This window comes from Sciurus vulgaris, assembly GCF_902686455.1.
Source record: "Sciurus vulgaris genome assembly, chromosome: 7".
In the NCBI taxonomy this organism is placed as follows: Eukaryota; Metazoa; Chordata; class Mammalia; order Rodentia; family Sciuridae; genus Sciurus; species Sciurus vulgaris.
The window spans coordinates 33,051,793-33,075,041 of NC_136467.1; the positions used below are offsets into that span (position 1 = coordinate 33,051,793).

General features: G+C 37.2%; 1 protein-coding gene across 5 annotated transcripts in view; it reads right to left on the reverse strand.

Moving 5' to 3' along the window:
* LOC306666230 (uncharacterized protein) overlaps positions 1-4,065 on the reverse strand; it is a 58,351-nt gene extending 54,286 nt beyond the window's left edge. For 3 of the 5 annotated variants that reach the window (XR_013765237.1, XM_079148218.1, XM_079148216.1), the window contains exons 1-2: positions 3,589-4,065; positions 1,864-2,021 (exon numbers count right to left, since the gene is read on the reverse strand). Coding sequence is in view for 3 of the 5 variants with exons in the window: in XM_079148218.1 (XP_079004344.1) it covers positions 1,864-2,021; positions 3,589-3,877 (447 nt within the window). In the remaining 2 variants the exon portion in view is untranslated. The remainder of the gene's footprint in view (positions 1-1,863; positions 2,022-3,588) is intronic. The other 2 variants (XM_079148217.1, XR_013765236.1) reach the window with 2 other exon arrangements.
* Between the last annotated feature and the right edge of the window lie 19,184 nt (positions 4,066-23,249).

The window sequence follows — 23,249 nt, forward strand, 5'->3', positions numbered from 1 at the left end:
TGGGAAGGATGCTCTTTTCACTATGACCTAGCTGCACTCTGGGGTATACCTACAAATAGAATAGCATGTGCCTCTTTGTCTCAATTTTGGAAGAACCTCAGTTCATCTAGCTCTATACTTGCTCATAAAAAGTAATTCTCATAGAAAAAAATAAGGAAAGACTAAGTGTAGCCATTTAAAATGTAATATTAGAATGCAAGCTTGATTTAACTTCTAAAAAGCAATTAATGTAATATATCATTTTAATAGAATAAGCAAAACCTCCCATGATTCTGAAATGCCTTTGTCAAATCCAACATTCATTCATGATAAAAGTTCAGATAAACTAGGAAGAAAATGTAATTTATCCTTTATCAGGATACTCAAAATACCATTTTATCAAAATCTCAAAATACCATTTGTCATAGTGGAAGACTAAATATTCTGCCTCTTAGATTGAGAATGAGAATGAGATGTTACCACTTCTATGTAACATCATATTGGGGATTTTAACCATTGCAAAGGGTAAGAAAAAAGAAAAGCATTCAGACGGTAAATGAAGAAGTAATTGCAGATAACTGTTGTTATTTGCCGACAATATGACTTCATGCAGAAAATCAGATGGAAACTGCAAAAAAGCTACTAGAACCAAAAAATGAGTTTTGCAAAATTGTAGAGTATAAAATTGAAATACAAAAATCAACTGCATTTCTTATATATTAGCAATGAACATTCTACAAGTAAAATTAAGAAAATAATTTCTTTCCCAATAGCATTAAAGAGTATAATACTTAGGAATAAATTTAACAAAAGAAGTAAAAAACTTGGACACTGAAAACTATAAAATACTCCTGAGAGCAACTTAAAAGATTTATCTAAATAAATGGATATATATTGTTCTGTTTGCTCAAAGGGTCAACATGGTCAATATGGCAAATATTACCTTTTGAATCTGTAAGTTAAATGCAAACTCTATCATAATCCCAGTATGAATTTTTGTAGAAATTGACAAGCTGATTCTAAAATTTATGTGGAAATCCAAAAGCCATAAAATGACCAAAACAATTTCCAAAAATAACATTGGTTGGCTTATACTATTCTATTTCAAAATTTAAAATAAAGTCAGAGTAATCAAGACGGCATGGTATTGGCATAAGAGTAGGAATATAGATCAAGGAAAGAGAGTTGGAATTCTAGATATATTTATGGTCACTTGATTTAGTTACTCTGGACTTATTAAAAACTAAAATTTTTTGTGCCTTCTGCATCTGTCCCTACAGGATCAGACTTAAGTAAACGATAGCCCAAGTGGAAACTAGGCATAGCTTGTGCTAGAGCAGAGCTAGGCGCGTCGGGCCTGACATGGGACTGAAGAAATTAGAAATAGGTAGAAAGGAGACATAAAGGAAGGACAAGGAAATAAAAGTTTAATTTAAATATCCACATGCTTTTCCAGGCTCGTCATTCCCTACGCCAATCTCTTTCCCAAGCCTGTTACTCCCAAATTCCCATGAAATCTATAAATCTACCTGAGCACTGTTATTGACCATAGATTCAGTAAAGAAAGATACAGTATTTTTAGAAACCTATAATTTAGGGACTTTCCAGTGCTGTTGACTGATAATGAAGATCACGTCAGCCTAAGGATTCAGCAATTGACTGAACCACCACACATCATCATGAGATCCATCGCCAGACTGATATCATCCCAACATACTCCCATACCTACTGCTCACCAAATTTCCGTAGAAGAGCTAGAAAGCCCCAGAACATGTCTCTCACTCTCAAGAAGGCCTGCCTTCTCCCTGAATATATTCCTTCCTTTACGATCAAAGGCATCTCTCTCTCAAGATTGTCCCCATCCTTCCTTAAATGTGTACCTACCTTCTCAAACAAATCTATCTGTGCCTCTGGTGAGTGCTGAAATTCTGTTCTGTCTTTTAAGCTAAGGACTCCACTGGTCCTGATCAAGTTCCCAATTTTCTCTAAGAACTTCTCAGACCCGTCTCCAGAGATAATTCTTCTCCCATAACAGGTCCTCTCTTAAAAAGAAAAATACAAAATTATGAATACAAAATTAGCTGTCAAGGTGAGTATTTAGAATGAGGCACAATACAGTATAAAAACTAGTTGTTATTTTTTTTTAAGGAGACAACTAGCACAAACATCAGAAATTCCAGAAAAATAATAGTATCTATTTTATAACATCTTTTTCCCTAAGTTTTTTGGGCTTCATATGCTTCATATCCCTCTAAGCATGATTGATGGACTTGGAGAGTTTAGAAAACTTTCCTGGGACTTTACCATTCATTTCTAGACCTGCCGTATCTGAGTTTCCTACTTATGCAAAACCTCAGAATTCATTAGAAAACTTCATCCCTCTGATATCATTGGTTTTGGTTATAATGGCTGCCTCCACAGCAGGTGGCCCACTTTTGTTAGATCTTTGCCACCTCCTGTTACCACTGGGTGACACCTGGGAAGAGTGTGTGAAGATCAGAAAATTTTTCTTGAATCCTGGGTCACAGTGACTCAGAAGCAAGGAGATATCTTGTTGGCCCTTCTCTTAGGGTCAAAGATTGGGTCCAGAAACAGGTCATGTCTAGAGGCTCAGGCTGATGGACTTGCAGCTGAGAGACTGCCAGTCCTGTTAAAGTCCCAGCAGCATCCCAAGATGGTAGAGGGTGGTTTCCAAGAATGGGCAGTAGTGCTGAGGTAGAAGACATAAGAACAGGTAGAAAGGAGGCATAAGGGACAACACAAGAGTGGCCATGATTTTGAAGTCCAGATTTCAGGTCCACTTTCACATGGATTTAAAGTCCAGATTTAAAAGTCACTTTCACATACATTGGTCACAGTCAATCGCTAGACCTTACCCTCAGGTACACCAATGTAGTCCTCTGTTCACAAAGTAAAATGCATTAAAAACAAGAATAAAGTGACTTGGGGCCTATCCAGATAATGCTCAACACATCAGTAAATGACACTTCCCCATCCCAGTAACATGGTCAGTTAACAATACAAAATGAAACAAACTAACTAAAAATGCCCTCTTTAAGCATGTCTCTGAACTACTGATATTACATGTGTAAATATACTGAAGATGTAACTAGTGTGTTCCTCTCCAACGCCCACACTAAGTGTGCACTTCTTTCTTTCACTCAGTAAATTCAATCTGTGCTCACATTATCTTTGAACTCCCTTTTGCTATGACATCAATGATCCTTGTTTCCATGACAGTGTTTTATACCTCTACACACCCCTGAGACAATGCTTCTTCCCTGGTAACCCAGAAAACACAGTCTCAGAATAGCTAGTACAAGTGAAAGGCATTAGAGATTAAGCCTCATTAGCAACCTGATAAATCCATTAATCCACCTCTGACCACAGCCAACATCCGTCTGGAGGGTGCCTTGTATACATTACCAAATAATCCTCTGCCATAGAATGTTAAAAGCCAATTATCCACATGCTCTCATTAGCATGACATCCCTACAAAAGACCTTGAAATCGGTTCAGAATTTGGATTTAGTCAAGTGGAGACGTTCCAAAGAACAGACTACATAAGGAAAGAGAAGAGCAGACTAAATTGCCACAGGGACTGCTTACCTGCTGTGAGAACTTCCTCTTGAAAGACTGGACACAGGGAAAGGATGATGCTTTCCAGCTGGTAGTGAGAACAGTCAACATGAGAGACCAGCACAAGGCATATTGCAGGCGAGGTCTTGAACAAGCCATAGCAATAGTGAGAACATAAAAGGAGTCCCAGGAAGCCCCAAAAGGTCCCCATCAGTGGGCATCCCTTTGCTGAGTCAATCAGTACCGCGTAAGTCCAGGGACCTAAAGGTGGCTGAGGGGAGAAAGTGGACACTCCAAAGGTCACCCTGAAGCCACCCATGAGTCTCCTGATGCCTATGGTGTAGGTCTAAGGCACTGGGGATCCAAGTGCAAAGGAACTTCTAGGGGCAAGGAATCTGCTGGTGTGAAGTGACCCATGAGCTAACTCAGTGACTCAACCCATTCTGCTCCCTGGGGGACTCCAGGCAGACACAAGAAGGAAAGTTCTAAGACTTTGTCACTTGACAAACTGGGGCTATTAATCAATCAAATTTAGGGTTGGAAATACACATGCAACTGCTGTTTGTAGGACTTAGGGTAACATCAGATGACATGACCTGAATTGCCTTCACACTAAGAATTTTCCAAGAAAGACTCATTTCCACTGTGAGTCACCTGGCTCCCTTCAATCCAAGAAATGCCCCCATCTATGGTCCTGATTCTAGCAACAACTTCTTGCAGTCAGTGAGGAGGTGCTATTATTCTTTTTACGACCAGAGTGTCCTGGAACACGTGGCAGGAATGAGGATGCTTCCTTGCTGACAGACCAGCCAGCAGAGGCAGCGAGAAGGACAAAGTTTATCCCTTTCTAAACACCACCATTGGCTAAATTATCACGGGGATAACATTTCATACCTGTTCATGAAAATGATGATCTTGAAAATATCTTGATTCTATATTTATAAAGACAGTTCATGCTTATTTTAAACAATTTCAAAACACAGAAAATAGAAAACTTAAGGTTTCTAATTATCCCAATCCCCAATAAACATTGTTTGAGAGTTTGGTTTAGATCCTTCAAGAATTTTTTTTTTTTCCTAGATAGGCATATATATCCACATATCCACATATATCTAAAAGTGTAACTCCTAGAATCCCAGGTTCCCCAGGACCATTGGAGTCACCTTTAATAGTAGTCTATAAATAAAATGCCTTGAGTCCCATACTAAGTGGTTTTGAGAATCTTGAATCTTCTCTAGTTGTTTCAACTATTCTAAGGAGGATGCTAACATAGTGACTGTTGATTGCCTATTACTTTGTATTCTGTCCCAATATTAATTGCTTATTGGTTTGTCTTGCCCCCTCCATATCCTGCTGATTGCACTAGCTTTTCTATAGTTTACTTTTCCTTAAAACTAGATAATACCTCTTCTTGCTTTTTAGTGACTACTTAGATACTATCGAGTGAAAGTGAAATTTACTGAAGGTTTGGGACTTTGAGAGAAGGTGAAATAATTAACTCTTGTATGTATTATGCTTCATATTAACATCTGCTTGGTTGTATTTCATGATCCTGGGAAATTATTATATTCAATATTGTGATATATTATCACCTTTAGTGTCTATTATTCATAATGTGCTTGGTAGAGGCCAGGTGTTAATGCTAAGAATTTCTCACACATGCCTTATTTGATCTTCACAACAACCCTGGGAATTAGATATTATTACAACCGTTACTTTGCAGATAGGAAACTAAGGCTAAGAACAGTTAACTTATCCATGGTTATGCAGCTAACTAAAGGGTAGAGGCATTTTAAAACCTGACAGCCTGAAGTTCCACATTCCCACTCTGCTATTCTGCCCCTGGTCTTCATGATTATCAAAAATGCTACTGATCCTAGTACTAATGGGTTTCACAAAGATCAGTCCCACTTGGATCACTTCCTTTCTGGCAGCTACATTCTTTACGCTGAGCTACATCCCCTTGCTATGGTTTGAATGATGGTTTGCCCTCCAAAATGTATGTTGAAACTTAATCCCCAATGTGAAAGCATTAAGACATGTGGCCTTTGAGAGGTGGCTAGGGAGGTAGAGCCTCACAGATGGGATTAGCAGCCTCAGGAAAGGGTTCATGTTGCAAGGAGTACTCTCTAGCACTCTGTCCCTTCTGCCATGTGAGGACATAGCATTCTTTCTGTAGAGTGCAGCAGCCAGATGTCATCTTGAAAGCAGAGACATGCCCTGTCCAGACACCAAGCCTGCTGACAGCTTGATCTTGGACTTCATAACCTCCATAACTATTAGAACTATTAGAAATAAATTTATATTCTTTATAAAGTACCCAGTCTCAGGCACTTTGTTATACAACACAAAGTCGTCCATGTTTCAAAATATTTCTTTTGTCTTATTCTTAAAATACCCCTCCAAACAACTCCCCCTTTTTGAAGTGGCCATTCTAACCTTAATAATCTTGAATGAGTCTGACTACCTTTATTTTTCTTGTCTACTCTTTTTGTCATTAAGATAAATCCATATGTAAGTTAAACTTTTGAACCCTGTTTTTTTGTTTTTTTTTTTATTACCTCTATTGGTATCTTTTCTTGAGATAAAAACTTCTCCTTCTGTATATGGCAACCTGTTGGAGAACTCTAGAAATCATAGTCTCTACCAAGCAAGGGAAAATTCCAGAAGTCACAGAAATACTATGTGTTACTCAGCTTTACATCACGGGGACAAAATACCCCAGAATAATAAGTTAAAAGAGGAAAGATTTATTATGGCTTATGGTTTCAGAGCAGTATGTGCATGGTTGACCAGCTTCATGGGATTTGGGAAGCAGCAAGGAGAGAAATCAAGGACAAGAAATATCCTTCCAGGGCACAATGCCTGTGACCTAGGCCACAACTGTGACCTAGGCCTCCTCCAACTAGGCCCCAGATCCTAAATTTCCATCATTTCCCACTAATGTCCTCAAATTATTAACCAATCAATGGGTTAATCTACTCATGAAAGCAGAGCCCTCATAATCTGATCACTTTCCAAAGCCCCACCACTGAACATTGTGCATTAGAGATCAAACCTTCAACACACGAACCATTGATGGACATTTTGGATCCAAACTATAACATAGGAAACTTTGTATATGATATTTGAGGCACCTCTCACAGAACTGTTCATGAGCAAAGAGCTGGTTGAGTGTAGTCCCTGAACATGAATGTGAATACCTTTGAACTTTGTCACAAGATACTTGTCTTTACAAAATACACATAACATTTCAGCAAAGATGGATTATCAGGTACGATGACTGCCTGCAGCTGATCTGACCAAATTGATGTGGATTTTTCCATTTCTTCCAAAGGGCATAGAAAAATCTCTAACTTCAAGTGAATTAATAAAATGTGTGTGTCCAGATGGAATGATACTGGTTTTCCTCCACCCTGTCCCAGATGCTAGAAGAATTTCTTGAGAGGTCTGGCATAATGTCACAGATGTTTTGAAAATGATTTTTTTAAATTTATGAATCACTGTTTTCCAAAGAGGATTTTGTGACCTTATTTTTTTTTAGTATGAACAGAATCATGTTCTTCAAAAAAAAAAAAGTGGTTATACTTCAGTTTTGAAAAAATATCACAGCTTAGCAGTAAAACCAAAAACACATATGCCATTTGACAAGTATTCCAACTTGTATCCTGGTATTTGTGGGAATTTATTCCAGGAAATAAGATGAGATATCACCAAATATGTTAAATGCCATGTAATAACCAAGCTTAGAAGTTTTGTCCAACATAGCGTTTAACTTATTAAATGTCAACTTGTTTGTGCATTATATAAAATACAAAGATTTTATAGAAATGTGGAATGATGTAAGTAAAATGATAATATCACAGAATGATACTATGTTCCTTCTCCACATAGCAATGTATATTCTATAGTTGTATGTCTTGGAAGGAAGAACAGACCTTCCTGAGAAGATTGTTCCCTGACTCCCAGTCTTACTCTTGCCTTGCTATACTGCCTGGAGTCCTACTCCATGGGTCATTATCTTAGATAATAAAGAAGAGTCAAAGTTACAATTAAGTGCCCATGATGTCAACTTCACAACTTCTGAGTACGCAGACCCACTCACCTCTCAAAAGATACAGAAATTGACCATGCAGAGGGACTAGAAAAACAACTTAATCCCACTTTGTGAAAAAAATTCAAGTTCGTGCCTTGTTCCAGATGACCAAGGCCATTTTGTCTCTGATCCCTTCAGATAGGTGTTCATGAACTGTAGTTAATAAACCTTGAATTAGAACAAATTCAGTAAATTGTGTTGGTTAAAATTCAGGTTTCTGAGGCTGGGCTAAACTGAAAGCATCAGAAGTCTCTGTTTGTGGCCCAGGAATCTGTATCTTAAACCCCATCCCAGGAAAGAAATTGAGGACTGAACTGCACTGAACATCTTGTCCTCTCCTTGCCAGTCCTGTGTCACTGGAGCTTGGGTTGTTCCTGCCTCCCTGGCTCTATATCCACTGCCCTGCATCTCAGCTCTGTGGTCCATTAGGATCCCCAAGACTTCTGGGTTTTGCACTTCTGCTTTTCCCCAGGTCTTCCAGCAGACCTGAGCTTTTTGTTTTAATCCTGTTGAGAAGAGTTCTTCTGCAGTATCTCTCTTTAGCAACCTGACCCTATCCACTGTATTACTCTCCACTCTTGCACTAAGCCCACCCACAATTGGAAGAGGCATGGAAAACAGGGAGGTATCAGTAACAGTCACCAATGCTCTCCTGCCCAAATGTCACCATTGCCTAAGTCCCATTCCTCTCATAACATATGGCTCTGGTCTCCCACTGCCCCAACCCAGGCTAGAAAACCAAGAACAAACAAATGTCAAGGTTATCTTTTGTTTTTCATTTCAATTTTTCCAAATATTAGGTAGATTTGTATAACCTTCAGAAAAGGAAGTCCTTTTTCTCTTCTGAATCATCCATCCAAGAAGCACATTGATTTTAAAGAGAATGCGAATTACATTTCACAAATTCCAAATTCGCCTTATTTTCATAGTCTCCCCATGAGTCACTTGTCTCATCACTTAGATTTTCTGGTGTGTGTGTGTGTGTGTGTGTGTGTGTGTGTGTGACAGAGAGAGAGATCTTAATATTGAATTTTTTTTTTTACATTTATCTTCACATTTTAGGGAGATGAAAAATTTTCAAAGTCAGCATTACAAAAAACAAGATGACTCCACCTATCTGGGCAGGGATGTTGCGTATTTGTATAGTAGGGATGTTCTAATGCATACCGCTTTCAAATCCAAATGCAGACTCTGATGTACAGCAAGAGTCATTATCTCAGATAATGAAGAAGGGTCAAAGCTACAAGTACCCGTGGTGTCAACCTCACAACTTCTGGAGTATGTAGACCCATTTACATCTCAAAAGACACAGACATTGACTTCCACCAAAAGGTAGATGTGATCCGAGGAACTAAATAACCAGAGATTGGATTTCCTTATCTTCATCTGTTAATATATTTAGAAAAGTTTTAAAACTTGATAGCAGAAGATGACACAAATTGAGATTTTTCTTTTTCCCAAAACAAATTCTTGGGCATCCCTTCATGGTTTCTGTGCCTGAGGTTTTAACTGTTCCTCTTCCTCTCCTGCCCTAAGGAGGAAGAGATTCACACTGGTTTCATGATTTGGGGTCTCTCACCTAAATGTTTTGTGAATATTCAAATGTGGACATGTATTATCTTATGACACTCTCCTTATTTGTTGGAGATTGTGTTGAAATCTTCAAGGGGTGCACACGTTCATCATCTCCCTGATAATGACAATGTAACAGTTTTAAACACACACACACACACACACACACACACACACACACACACACACACATCAAATACCTTAACCTGTATGGAGCACTTGGCTCCTTTTACTTCAAGACAGGAATTTCTGTGGAGTAAACTCTCCCACTTGAGAGAAGGCCCTAGTATGTGTGACGGTGAAGAAGATTGCCTTCTCTTCTGAATCTCAGCAGAGGGTCTCCTAGGGATTAAACGGGTTACCAGTTCAAGGAAAAGCTCAGCGGGTAATGCTTCTTTCATTCTGAAGATTTTTCTGATGATGTCGGGTGAATACCCTGTGTGTCATGATGGCCCATTTTTGTCCCATCCCTTGGAGGTATACTCTTTGGATTCTGTGGCTGTACTTGGCTGTGGGTACATTTAGTCATGCTTATAGAAATTCATTTATAATCTTAGCATTTGTGCCTCCAAAAACTTGTTTTATCTGGCTTATATTTGTGTGGTATTATCATTCTTAAGCATATTTATGTTTAAAGAATCAAGTTCATGCAGGATAGAGTAAACATGGCCCAGAATTAATACACATTTTAGTTTCAAATATAATACTATGATTGTTTTCTAAGGCAGAGCTAGAAATGTTGAATGACATGCTTGCTTCATACCACCTTTAAAAACCTCATTAAATGTCTTTTTAATATTTTTGTAGTTCACATTACTTAATATCTGTTTTTTTGTTTGTTTGTTTGTTTTTTGTTTTGTTTTGTTTTTTTGCCGTGCTGGGGATTGAAATCAGGGCCTTAGTACTTGCGAGGCGAGCACTCTACCAACTGAGCTATCTCCCCAGCCCTTAATATCTGTTTTGATTCAATTGTAATGAAGACAGGAAAAGGAGAGATTTCATGAGTGAAGAAGGAGGAAATCAAGATTAATCAAATAAATGACATCTAATTATTGAAAAAAAATATTTTAAACTAATTTCTGAAGGGGTAAAGAAATATTAACTATCTAGAATATCACAAAAGATAAAATATTAGAACATATTTTTTCTAAACCTCCTAACATTTTAGACTTAATATTTCCAACCTAACATTTAAGTTCAAAAGAATGCAGAAATGAGACATTTTCTGTTTGCAATCTCACATTTTGTTTAAAATAATTTTATACAATAGTGATTACTATACCCTTTGGCTCCCTTTGAAGAAAGAATATGCTTGGGTGAGCAACTTTTGACATTTGAAAATCAACACTGTTTACATTTAAGAGAATTCACTATAGGTGGTTTTTAACGAATTTAAACATATTTACAAATACTTATGTAAACTATATTCTTTGTTCATATTACTTCCCTTCAATTATATTATTTCCTAAAGTTCAATAACTGTAAACAGTATAAATGAAGCCATCTGTCCAGAGCAGGCAAAGATCATAACTCCCATTCACATTATATCTAAGTTCAAAACATTTCACCAGTTAAGAATGATTTAAAGAGCTAACAAAAAGGCAAACAGTTGGTAGGTCCATAATTTGGAAAGAAGTAATGAACTGAATAACAAATTCTGAATTTATACCCAGATTATTCAAATAAAGACAACATATAAAATACATTACTCAGCTAACCTGTTGAATTTCTAATATGAAATAAGGTATTAAATCTTGTGCACAAGACTATAGTATGCATGTAGATGTTTTACCAGCCTGATCTTGGAATTTAAAAAAATTAAAACAGAATGAGTTTGTTCAGTTAGAGAGTGAGTTTCATGTTTATATTTTTACCCTTCATCCTTTACTCTTCACCCAAAAAGATTAGTTGAGTGAGTAATATGCAGTCATTTGATAAATATTTATGATTTTCAGTTTTCGAGAGAGCAGTTGACTAAGTATAATTAATGAAGAAGTGTCTTGGGTACTCATGTTCCAGGACTCCCAGAATTGAAGAGGAGAGAGCAGGGGCAAATATCTGTTGGATGTAAATATGAGTAGGCAAGAGGGACTCCCACCCTTTGGAGCAGGAAATCGGCTCTTTTACCCTGTAGTTCAAAAGATGTCCTAAGGAAAAACACCTGAGCACAGGGTTATGTTGAATGGAAGCTGGAGAATAGAGACATAAATACTTGTGTACTTCTGTGTATGGGCGTGGGGTCCTATTTTTGTCTTTGGTCCTGTCTTAAACAGCCTTTCTCCTTTTAATTGCAGTACTCTTCCAAAATTTTGCTAGCTAATGATATATACTAGAGAGACAGAGAGAGAGAGGAAGAAGGAGAAGGAAAGAGGGGAGAGAGATAAGGAGGGAGTGAGAGGTGGGGGGAGGGGCAGAGACAGGAGATAGAGAGACAGCCCAAGCTCATCTTCCTCTTCCTCATTCAAGTTTAAGGATGCTGTAATCTTTCCCTCCTCACCCTCCACTTCGATGTGAGTCTCTTTGTCTTCTTACCATAGTATCTCTATGTAATTCTTTTCTTGGGGATGGGTACTGGGGATCAAACCCATTTACAACTTTTATATTTTATTTTGAGACAGGGTCTCACTAAGTTGCTGAAGATCTTGCTAAGTTGCCCAGTCTGGCTTCAAATTTGGAATCCTCGTATCTCAGCCTCCTGAGTCGTTGAGATTATAGGTGTGCACCACCATGCCTGGCTTTAATTTAAATTCTTTCACTAGTTCATATCAAATTCATCTAGCTCAGGTTTCCCAGAAGACAACAGCCTGAATACCCCCTGAAATATCTATACAGGCACAAGTGCACTGGGAAATTTTCTCAAGGAAAATCACATATATACAGGTTTTACCCAAATTCAGCAAAACCTATTTCACGTGCTCAAAAAATAGGAGCTTAACAGCTTGATTTTCAGGAAGAGTGACAAAGCATAGGTGTGACCATCTGTATTCTTTGCCTATCTCTGTGTCCACATGCCTGCCCTAGAGCATGCTCAGGAAACCTTTCTCTTTAGTGAACTGGTAGCAGTCTAAACATATTTCTGAGTTGGCCTCAATAAAACAATATTATGGCTGTCTCAAAGAAAGAAGAACTGGAGATATTCTATGTGTAATTATGAAATATATTAGCTCTTCTACTTATTTGAAGATAACAATAGTACTAACCTCATCCTCATAATAAACGGCTATTATTTGGATATGAGATGTCTCCCCAAAGTCCCTGTTAATGCAGGACGATTAAGAGGTAAAATGAATAGATTATGAGAGCTGTAACCTAATCAGTCCATCCTAGTTTGAATGGACTGACTGGGTGGAGTGGCGTGTGGCTGGAGGAGGTGGGTCACTGTGGATGTGCTCTGGAAAGGTGCATCTTCCTGGCAGCTCCTTCCTTCTCTCTCTGTTTCTAGACCCCACCATGAGCTTAATTGTTTTTTTTCCACTGTGGCCTTCCTTTACGATACACTGACTCATCCCTAAGACCAGAGTAATGGACTTGGCCATCTAAGGGCTGAGACCTCTGAAACCATGAAACCCCATAAATGTTTCCTCTTCTAAGTTGATCATGTCACATATTTTGGTTACAGTGATAAAAAGGTAAGTAAAATGTGCACTAGGTGAATTCGTTCCATATTTTCTTCTCAAATTTTCATATGATCATAATAAATCCCCTTGAGAATTAAAAATTTTGGTGACAGACTATTGAGTTCAACTGTTCTTTCAGCTCTCTGTTGCAGAACTCTATCACCCTAACAACTGAATTAACCTCAAAACAGGGAACACTTTCTGTGTAATTGGCTTAGTTCGTTTGCCATGTGGAGATCTGACTTTAGTCAGCCAAATGACAGTCTTGTGGCATATTTAAAACATCTGTATGCTCCAGGAACCAGAAATAACCTTCCCTTCCATACTCCATGCAAGTAAATATTTCCTAGTAGTATTTATAAGAACAATATTACTTAATTTAAAACAACCATTCCTTTGTATTCCTTTTAATACAATAAGTGCCATGTTTTAATCCGTGTTTCACTGGCATAACAATAATCTGTAAGAGGAGAACAAGAAATAGGTCTCATTAGGTTGCATTCTTATTATTTGGAAAACATCATTCTTGTACACTCCAATATTTATAATAACAAACACATTTTTTTCTGAAGAACAACCAAATAAACATACTCTTTTTTGTGGTGTTTAAACTAACATGAAAAGATCATTTTGGCTAGTATGCAAGGAAGAATAAAATTCTTGAAACTCTTTATTTCATTTCCCTTCCTGAAGTTTTTCAATGTTACTTTATATAGATACCTGTTATTTCAATGGCATATTATGAAGAACAAAGTTCATATTATCTCACTTTAAAAATTAAGTAAGGCGATGGAAGAAATGCTAAGTTCAAATAAATGAGTGCAGTTGTAAAACTTACCCCCTTTTCCCATTTCAAAGATCCGAAAGGGTTTAGTTTCAATATGAACTGTTGTAGCTAAGTAAGATTTAAGAAGTAGAAAGCAGATATTAAACTTGAGCCAAAGCAAATCCTGGTGAATGAGAAACTTGGTGAATTTGAACAGTCAAAAGTTTGCAGTGATGAAGAGCCAAGACCTATAATTTTTAAAATTATTAGTAATTTCAATAGTGATAAGTAGTAAGGGATTGAGGGGGAAAAAAAAAAAAACAGGGAGGGAAGATAGGAAATAAAAAAGAGAATACTGAACTTTTAGTAGGGTGACCATGGAAGGGATCATGCAAATGAGAAGCCCTGAAACAGAAGGATCTGATGTTTATTCATGCCCTACATTTCTGTTTCTGAGAATATGGAGGAGCAAAAACTTGTAAACTCTCCCTTGAGAAACATTTTTAAATACTGGATACAGTAATAAATGCCACCTGTATTAAATTTCTATTGTTGTATAACAAATTTCCACAAGCATAATGGCTTAATATAACAATAAACATTCATTCTCTCTCAAAATACCAGTGGGTCAGGAATTCAGAAGCAGCACAGCTGTGATCAACTTCCAAGGTGGCTCACTCATGGCCAGAGAGTTGATGCTGGCTACTGGTGGAAGCCTCAATTTATCCCCACACGTCTTCCTCCATAGCTTGCTTGAATGTGCATGAAACATGAGACTGGCTTCTCTTAGAGCAAGAGATCCATGAGGGATGCCAAGATGGAAGCTGCAAGATGACCGAACTGAGAAAGGCAAACTCCACCATTTCCACACTATCCAAATGGTCACATGAGTCAGTCATGATTCGTTGTGGAAGGAACTGCACAGGAGGATATGAATACCAACATCTAAAGATCATCGAACTCTATCTTGGAAACTATAAACAACACTGCTACAAAAACATAGCTGTAAACTCAAGAAATAAGAAAAAATACAAAGAAGGTAAAAATCTTTGTGTTAAGCAGCACTGGATAAATAATTACCCTGAAAAGACTTGCCAGTCTTCATTTTCCTGGGACTAAAGCACAGACTTCTAAACTTATTGCGGCTTAGACCCAGAAAGATAGGGATTTGGAATAAAGACAACAATATAATGGATGCCTGAAAGTGCTATATTCATAGCAAAGGAGAACTAGAAAAATGTGCCCACCAAGAAAGGAGAATGATACAAAGTGCCATCCATCTATATTTCCCTGAGTTCTGGTGGGAGAAGTGTTCCCTAAGAATTTGTAGCTATAGTCATACCCTCATTTGGCTTCAGTTTGGATTTATGCTTTCTTAGGATCTAAGAATCCTCACCAAAAAAAATTCACAAGATGTGGTCCTGCTTTGGTAGCCTTGGGATACCTGGAAAAATCATTGATAAATCCTCTGTGAAGGAAGAGACCTTCAAGTCATGGCTTCCATGATTCCTATGTAATATATGCTTGGCAAACATGAGGATGTGTGACAAAACCATAAAGCACACAAGGAAACCAGTCAAAAGGAACAATAAGCACCAGAACTAAGCACTCAATATTTTGGGTTAAAGAATTACTAAACAGAAATTAAAAAGAAGACATTACAACTGATGTCACAGGAATTCAGAGTATCATTAGGGGATTTTTTTAAACTATATGCTAAAAAATCTAGAAGAAACATGCACAAATTTCTGGACACATGTTACCTATGAAAGTTGAACCAAGAGGATATAAAAAATCTAAATAGACCAAATAATAAGTAATGAGATCAATTCAGTAATAGTCTCCTAACAAAGTAAAACTCCAAACCAGATGGCTTTATTTCTGAATTTTGTGAAACTTTTAAAGAAGAATTAGCAATGCTTCAGACTGTTCTAGAAAACAAACAGGGAGACAATCCTTCCAAACTCATTTGTGAAGTCAGCATTACCCTGCTACCAAAACTGGCAAGGGTACAATACAAAAAGAAAACTATATACCAAAATCCCTGGTGAACATATATGCAAAAATCCTTAACAAAATATTTGCGAATTAAATTTTTCATTTGAGACAAGAGGATATTAAAGCACATTAGAAAGATCATACGACATGATCCAGTTGATTTCATTCCATGGATGTAAGAATGGTTAAAAATAAGTAAATCAATAAATCAGCACATAATTAGAATCAAGGACAAAAATCACATGATCATCTCAATAGAAGCAGAAAAAGCTTTTGACAAAATTCAACATCACTTCATGATAAAATCTCTGAATAATTTAGATATCAAAGTATAAAATCTCAACATAATAAAAACTATTCATGACACACACAGAGCAAGCATTACACAGAATGGGGAAAAGCTGAATGTATTTCCTCTAAGATCAGGAACAAGACAAAAGTGTCTGCTCTCACAATTCTACTATAAATTTTATACAGAGCAGTTAGGGAAGAGAAAGAAAAAAAAAGTATACAAGTAGGAAAGGAGGAAGTCCAATTATTCCTGTTTGCAAATGATATGATTCTATACTTAAGAAATTCTAAAGAATCCACCAAAAATTCTAAAAAGAATTGATAACATTTGTAAAAGTAGAATACAAAATGAATATGCAAAAGTCAGTAGTTTTTCTACACATTGATAATGTGATTATTGACAAAGTCAAGAAAGTAATCCCTTTTGCAATAGCTACCACACGTGCACGTGTGTGTGCACACATACACACACACAAACACACACTCACATACATGCACACACATACTATCAAAACCAAAAAATAAGCAAGCAAGACCTTGGAATCAAACTGACTAAGGGATGTGTAAGAACTCTACAATGAACATTACAAAACATTGAAGAAAGAAATTGAAGAAGACACTAAAAGATGGAAAGACTTCCCATATTCAGATATTGGGAGATGATATTGGCTATACTACCCAAAGCAGATTCAATGCAATTCTCATCTAAACACTAATGGCTTTCTTCATGAATTAGAAAAAATATCCCTAACCAGTTCATATGGAGACACTAAACACACTGAATAGCCAAGGAAATCCTGAGCATAAAGAACGATGCTGAGGGGCTGGGGATATAGCTCACCTGGCAGAGTGCTTGCCTCACAAGCATAAGGCCCTGGGTTCAAATCCCCAGCACCACAAAAAAAAAAAAAAAAAAAAAAAAAAAAAGAATGATGCTGGGGGCATCACAATACCTGATTTTGAAACATATTACAAAGTCATAGTAACAAAAACAGTATGATATTGGCATGAAAACAGATATGTAGACCAAGGGGATAGAATAAACGACCCAGAAATAAATCCACATATCTTCAGCTGATTCTCATCATAGCTGCCAAAAAGCATACACACATAAAGAACAGACTCTACAACAAAAGGTGCTCAGAAAACAGGATACCCCTACATAGAAGACTAAGACCGCTATCTCTCACTCCGCATAAAAAATCAACTCAAAATGGATCAAAGATTTGAAGGTGGAACCTGAAATTCTGAAAATACTAGGAGAAAAACACAGGGAAAACACTGAAGATATTGGTACAGGCCATGACTTCCAGAAAAGGACTCTAAAAGCGCAAGAAAAAAAGTAAGAATTGACAAATGGAAAATCATTAAATTAAAAAGCTTCTGAAGAGTCAAGGAAATAATCCACAGAGTGTAAAGACAAGCTACAGAATGGGAGAAAATCTTTGCCAGCTATTCATCTGACAGAGGATTAACATCCAGAATACATAAAGAATTTTAAAAACTTAAGAACAAGTAATCCAATAAAAAATGGACAAATGACCTGAACAGACACCTCTCAAAAGAAGAAATTAAAATGGCCATCAAAGATATGAAAAAATCATTACTGTAGGTCATCAGGGAAATGCAAATCAAAACCACAATGGCATTCCATCTCACCCCAGTTAGAATGACTATTAATTTAAAAAAAAAAAATGCTGACGTAGAAGTGGAGAAAAAGGAAGCCTTATACACTGTTGGTAGGATGTAAATTAGCACAGCCACTACAGAAAACAGTAGAGGCTTCTCAAAAAATTAGAACTAGAACTACCATATGATGCAGCTATACAACTCCTGGGTATATATCTGAAGGAAATGAAGTCAGCATATCAAAGAGACACCTTCTTATCCACATTTATTGTGGCACAATTCACAATAGCCAAGATATGGAATAAGTTTAGGTGCCTATTAACAGATGAGTGCATAAGGAAAACATGGGGTGTTATTCAACCATAAAGAAAAATGAAATTCTGTCATTTGCAGGAAAATGCACAGAACTGTAGGACATTGTGCTAAGCAAAATAAACCAGACACAGAAAGACAGGTATTGTCATGAAATTCATTTGGAAAAATAAGAGACCTAGGATAATCAAAGCAATCCTGAACAAGAAAAGTGAAGCAGAAGGCACTGCAATATCAGACCTTAAAATAAATACAGAGCTATAACAACAAAATTGGCATGGTATTGGCATCAAAATAGACAGGTAGACCAATGGTACAGAACAGAGGACACATAGACAAATTCACATAAAAACAGTGACTCATACTAGACAAAGGTGCCAAAAACATTTATTGGAGAAAATATAGCCTATTCAACAAATGGTGCTGGGAAAACTGGAAATCCATATATAACAAAATGAAATTAAATCCCTATCTCTCACCCTGTACGCAGCTCAGGTCAAAGTGGATCAAGGACCTAGGAATTAGACCAGAGATCCTGCACCTAATAGAAGAAAAAGTAGGTCCAAATCTTCTTCATGTCAGTTTAGGACCTGACTTCCTTAACAAGATTCCTAAAGCACAAGAAATAAAATCAAGAATCAATAAATTGGATAGAATGAAACTGAAAAGCTTCTTCTCAGCAAAGGAAACAATCAATAATGTGAAGAGAGAGCCTAAAGAGTGAGAGAGAATCTTTACCACACACACATCAGAGCACTAATCTCCAGGATATAAAGAACTCAGAAAACTTAACACCATAAAAACAAATAACCCAACCAATAAATGGGCGAAGGAACTGAACAGACACTTCACAGAAGAAGATACACAATACATCCACAAATATATGAAAAAAATGTTCAACATCTCTAGCAATTAGAGAAATGCAAATCAAAATTACTCTAAGATTTCATCTCACTCCAATCAGAATGCAATTATCCAAATACAAGCAATAATAAGTGTTAACGAGGATGTGGGGAAAAGGTACACTCATACATTGCTGATGGGACTGCAAATTGGTGCAACCACTCTGGAAAGCAGTGTGGCAATTCCTTAAAAAACTTGGAATGGAACCACCATTTGACCCAGCTATCCCACTCCTTGATCTATACCCAAAGAACTTAAAATTAGCATACTGCAGTGATGTAACCATATCAATGTTTATAGCAGTTCAATTCACAATAGCTAAACTGTGGAACCAACCTAGATGTCCTTCAACAGATTAATGGATAAAGAAACTGTGGTCTATATACACAATGGAATATTACTCAGCCTTCAAGAAGAATGAAATTATGACATTTGCAGGTAAATGGATGGGGCTGGAGAATATCATGCTAACAGAAATAAGTCAATTCCCAAAAATTAAAGGCCAAATGTTTTCTCTGATAAGTAGATGCTGATCCATAATTGTTGGGGGGGGGGGCAAGGGAAGAATGGAGGAACTTTGGATAGGGCAGAGAAGAAGGAGGGGAGCAGGTATGGGGGTGGGAAAGATGGTAGAATGGTTGATTGCACTAATGATGTGACTTTGCATTTTGTACAACCAGAGAAATGAAAAGTTGTGCTCCATTTGTGTGCAATGAATCAAAATGTATTCTGCTGTCATGTATAACTAAATAGAACAACAACAAAAAAGACGGTTATTGTGTGTGTATGTATTTTTTTCTCTCTTTCATATGTGGAAACAGAAAAAAAAAGCAGGGGCACTATTAGGGACTGGGAAAAGTGATAAGGACAGGAGGGAGAGATGGGGGAAGGGAGACAGGGAAATAAGAGTGGGTAGAAATGATCAATGAATGATATATACATGGATGGAAATATCACTGTGAATCCCATTTATTTGGACAATTAGTATGTGTTAAAATTATAATTTTAAAATAAGTTGAAATAAGGATCCAAGGTAACTATTTGGAAAATAGTAAAAGAAATGAAAATAAAATAAACACACATAAACAAATATCAGGAAGATTTAAAAAGAAAAAGAATAATAAGAACCCCAAATTAAGGATAAATAATATAATCAAAACCACAATCTCATTGGGATGTCATATGTGACACGTATGAATGATGAAATAAACCCTTTCCTTATGGAACCAGGTAAAGACAACAGCTGATCATTTCAGTAAGTGCAGAAAATCATTTGACAAAATCAGTACCACTTATGATAAAAATATCTAAATAAATTAGAAATAGAAGAAATCTTCTTCAATTTCATAGAGGTCATCTATAAAAACCCTGTAGCTAACATCATACACAAAATAGTAAAAGACTTAACGTCTCTCCCCTAAGATCAGGAGCAAGGCAAGGATGCCCAGTTTCATTATTTCTCTACAATAAAGAGGACATTCTAGGAAGAAATAAAAGGCATGGAGATTGGAAAGGAAGAAGGAAAGTCATTTTTATTTGCAGTTGACATGATCCTGTATTTAGAAAGCCCCAAGAATTAGGCAGGGGTGTAGCTCAGTGGTGGTGTTTGCCTTGCATGCAGAGATCTATGGATATAATCCCTAGCACTGCCACCAAACAAAAACTAACTTCAAGGATCTACAAAGAACATCTTTAAAACTAATAAACAAATTTGGAAAGTTGGGTACAAAATCAATATACAAAAGTCAATTTTATTTCTACTATACTAGGAAAAATCTGATAATTAAGAAAATTCTTCCATTCATAATTGCATCAAAAAGAATTAAATAGGAGTAAATTTAATAAAAGTGCAAGGTAAGTACACTGGAATTTTTTTAAAAAAATTGCTGATAGAATATAGAAGTAAACTGGAGAGATAGTTCCTGTTTATGGATTGGAAGACTATTAAGATTACAATTCTCTTCAAATTCTCCCTAGCAGAAAAATTGCAGAAGCTGGCAAACTGACCTTAAGATATATATGGAAATACTAAGAAGAGAATAGTTAAAACTATTTGAAAAAGAATAAAAGTCCCGAGTTTATTCATTCATTCCCCAATATCTATCTGTAAAAAAGAGGAGAGAGGGAGAGCGTGCAAGTGCACACAAAGGGGGGGGGGGGGAGAAAGTTTGAGAAATTTTGGAATTCCTGGCTTCAAAAACTAGTATAAAACTACAGTAACCAAGACCACATAGTATTGGCATGAGAATAGGCTTGTAGATGAATGAAAGAGAATTTAAAGTTCTGAAATGAGCCCTTACATTAATGATCAGTTGATTTGCAGCAAAAGTACCAAGGCAATTCCTTGGAGAAAACGGATAGTCCTTGCAAAAGAAGAATTCTAGGACAAATGGTATCTCCATGGGGAGAGGGAGAGGAATTTAGATCCTGAACTCATAACATGCACAAAAAATTAATTTGAATAGGTATAGAATAATAAGTGTAAGTGCTAAAATAATGATCTTTGCTCTGTGTTTCCTTCATTTTATACATATTTGGCATATATACCTATCCTTAAACCTTCCCACATGAGTAAAGCACTGCAAACACATCAGTTACTCTGTCAGTTAGCATTTTGGAAGTTTTTCTGCAGTCCTCTGGTCTGTACCAATGTGGACTGGCTTCTTTCTGTTACTGAGCTGTCATCTTTGAATCACCTTCCATCAAATTCTCTGACCTCTGGACCTCCCGCCATCATATTCTTTGTCTTTCTCCTGTTTAAGACCACAAATCATGACTCTGCAGGTACCCTCTTCATTGCTCCAGCATATTCCTGAGAACAGATGCATAGGAGATAAGTTTTTGAGATTTTGCTGGTCTGAAAATTCTTTATTTTACCTCTATCCTTAATTGGTAATTTAGCTCGGTATAAGTTTTTAGGTTGGAAATAATTTTCTTTAAGAAATGTAATGACTTGTTCCAAATGACTTCAGACTTCCAGGGAGCTATCGCAAAGTTCAAATTCAATCTGATTCTCACTTCTTATGTAAATATTTCTCTTCCCTGGCAAATTTTCAAATTATTTTCAGCCAGGTGCAGTGATTTCATGATGATAGTTCTTGGTGTAGTTTTATTTTAATCCTGGGTCCAGTGGACTCTATTCTACAGTTCTGGTTACTTTCTTTGTTAATTGATAACTTAGAAAGTTATTTGATATTTTGAGATTTATTTGATAACTCTCTCCTCTTCTTAGTCAAATTATTTCACTTTCTCTTTCTGGAATTTATTTTATTTCGTTAAGCACTACTTGACTGCTTTGGTATTATTTAAAATAGTCATTTTGGAGAAATCCAAGATGGCAGACTAGAGGGAGGCTGCATTCCTTGTCTCTCTGTAACTCGGGATTCAAGCAGAAGAATTACTGTTTCTCTGCTAGGCAGTCATTGCTGCCCACCAATCCCCTGCCCTTTACCCCATTCATTCACTGTGATCACCCACCATCTGCCAGCATATCACCTGCCTTTTGAGTGCAGATAGCTCAGTGACTGCCATCCTCCATTTACCAGTTTGCTTTCATCTTGCCTGCCCATTGCCTGCTTTCACCTACCTATCACCCATCTCTTGACATTCACCTGCCAATCATTCACTGGCAGACAGCCAGCAGTATCACCTGCTTCCCACTGTTGCTTGGAAGTTCATTGTCACAGTACCCACAGTTTTGGTTACACGTATCTGCTGCCATTTTGGGACAACAAAAAGGATCTGTAGGTTTGCTGCCACAGCCACTGCCATCTCAGGGTATAGCCACCTCAGTCTGGTGACTCAGGTCAGGGCCTGGAGATATATTGGGGTGCCTGCAGTTCTGCTTGCACCTGAGGTCTTTCTGCTCAGGTGTGGTAATGGCTGCCATCTGGCTGCCTCTTTGCAGGATCACTCCTTTGTGTGGATGCATCCCTGGTGGTCTTTCCTCAAGTTGGAAGGGCATTGAGATCTTGGGACTGCAGAAAGACAGGGCCTGAGGAAGCTGAAACCCAGGTCCATCAGATTGCAGCTGGGTTTGTGTGGGCCAGTCTGGGTCGGGCAAGCCTGTGGAAAGCCGAAGACTAGGGGCAGCTGCCTGAGGGGAGCAAAGGTTGAACTAGAGACAGAAGGGGCCAGCTACAATGGGTGGGAAGACTGTAAGAGGGTGTGAGGATATCTTACTATCAACTTACCCACCCAACAGTCTGGCATCCACTGGACTGGAGCTAACAACAAACTTCAGACACCCCCACCTATCAGCAGGGAAGGGAAGCTGAGAAAATATTTGAAAGCCAACAGAAGCAATCATTTAATTCATTCAATTTTCCATTGAGATGTTCCTCCTTTCTTTTTCTTTTTCTTTTTTTTTTTTTTTACCCTCTCTGTCACATCTCTACCATCTTTGAATCCAAATATTTTTCATGTATCAATTTATTGATGGATGAATGGGATGTCTGAATAGTATATGACAGTTTCGTTGTATATTTTTATATTTTTACTTTAAAAA